General features: G+C 44.2%; 1 protein-coding gene across 1 annotated transcript; it reads right to left on the minus strand.

Annotated features, from left to right (window-relative positions):
• Window positions 1-712: 712 nt before the first annotated feature.
• On the minus strand, window positions 713-1072 carry LOC130590474 (uncharacterized mitochondrial protein AtMg00860-like). Its single transcript, XM_057392924.1, has one exon. The coding sequence runs from the start codon at window positions 1070-1072 to the stop codon at window positions 713-715; it is 360 nt and encodes a 119-aa protein (XP_057248907.1).
• Between the last annotated feature and the right edge of the window lie 526 nt (window positions 1073-1598).

Below are 1598 nucleotides of genomic sequence, written 5' to 3' on the forward strand. Positions count from 1 at the left end.
CACCCGGTCTTTGATGCTCGATCTTGACCCTTTGACACACCAGACACTAGCCACAAATTCGGCCACTTCCCTCTTCATACAAGGCCACCAGAAATTAGCCTTGAGATCCTTGTAAAGCTTATCACCCCCAGGATGAACAGAATAGGGAGTACAATGAGCTTCTTCGAGAATCTTCTTCTTAAGCTCTAAGTCGTTAGGCACACACCAACGACTCATAAATTTCAGACCTCCCTCGGAATCGACTTTGAAATTTTTGGCTCGACCCTGAGCCTTAGCTTCACGGATCTTCTCCAACTTAGGATCATTTTTCTGCTGCTCTCGCAACTCTTGGAACAAGGCAGGCTCGACACTCATAGCACAAAGAGTTTCTACCGAACCTTGAGGTACCACCTCGATTTCAAGCTTCCGAAATTCATCACACAAGTCTCTCGGCGGAATTCTAACTGCATTTAGGGAATGCTTGGACTTACGGTTGAGAGCATCCGCAACCACATTAGCTTTACCCTCATGGTAATCAAGCTGCAGATCGTAATCCTTGATCAGCTCCAACCATCTTCTCTGCCTCATATTCAAATCCCTTTGAGTGAAGATGTACTTGAGGCTTTTGTGGTCGGTAAACACCCTACATGAAGCTCCATACAGGTAGTGTCGCCCGATTTTAAGAGCAAACACCATAGCGGCCAACTCCAGATCATGAGTAGGGTAATTCTTTTCATGCACCTTCAACTGCCTGGAGGCATACGCCACCACTTTCCTTTGTTGCATAAGAACACAACCCAACCGAGCTTCGATGCGTCACTATATATTCAAACCCAACCCCTTTGGTAGGCAAGGTCAGAACAGGAGCGGTAGTGAGGCACTTCTTCAACTCTTGAAATGCTCTTTCACACTCTTCGGACCACAGGAACTTGCTCTCTTTCTTCATCAATTTAGTTAACGACTGAGCTATCCTTGAAAAATCCTTAACAAACCTCCGATAGTAACCAGCAAGACCTAGGAAACTCCGGATCTCAGAAACATTTTTAGGACTCTCCCAATCCACCACAGCTCTAACCTTAGAAGGATCCACCATAACTCCATCCTTGCTGATGACATGGCCTAGGAACGACACTTCCTTAGCCAGAACTCACAGTTGGAGAACTTTACAAACCATTTCTGTTGCCTCAGAATACCCAAGATCAACCTTAGATGTTTCTCATGCTCTTCTTCATTCTTAGAGTACACCAGGATATCGTCGATAAAAACCACACACGTATCCAGGAACTCATGGAAAGAGCGGTTCATCTGATCCATGAATACAGCAGGGGCATTAGTAAGACCAAAGGGCATGACAACAAACTCATAGTGCCCATATCTTGTTCGGAAGGCGGTCTTAGGAATATCTTCCTTTTCACTAGTAGAATAAAGGCTATTTGCTGCGGTTAAAAAGTGCCCTATTGCTGCGGTTTTGGGCGCGCAGTAATTAAGGGGGCAGCAATAGGTATTAATAATATTGCTGCTGTTTTAAACCGCAGCAATATTTGTAGATATTGCTGCGGTTTTTAGGCCAAACCGCATCAATATTTTTATTTTTTATTAAAAACATATATGGTATTGCT

This window comes from Beta vulgaris, chromosome 2, assembly GCF_026745355.1.
Source record: "Beta vulgaris subsp. vulgaris cultivar EL10 chromosome 2, EL10.2, whole genome shotgun sequence".
In the NCBI taxonomy this organism is placed as follows: Eukaryota; Viridiplantae; Streptophyta; class Magnoliopsida; order Caryophyllales; family Amaranthaceae; genus Beta; species Beta vulgaris.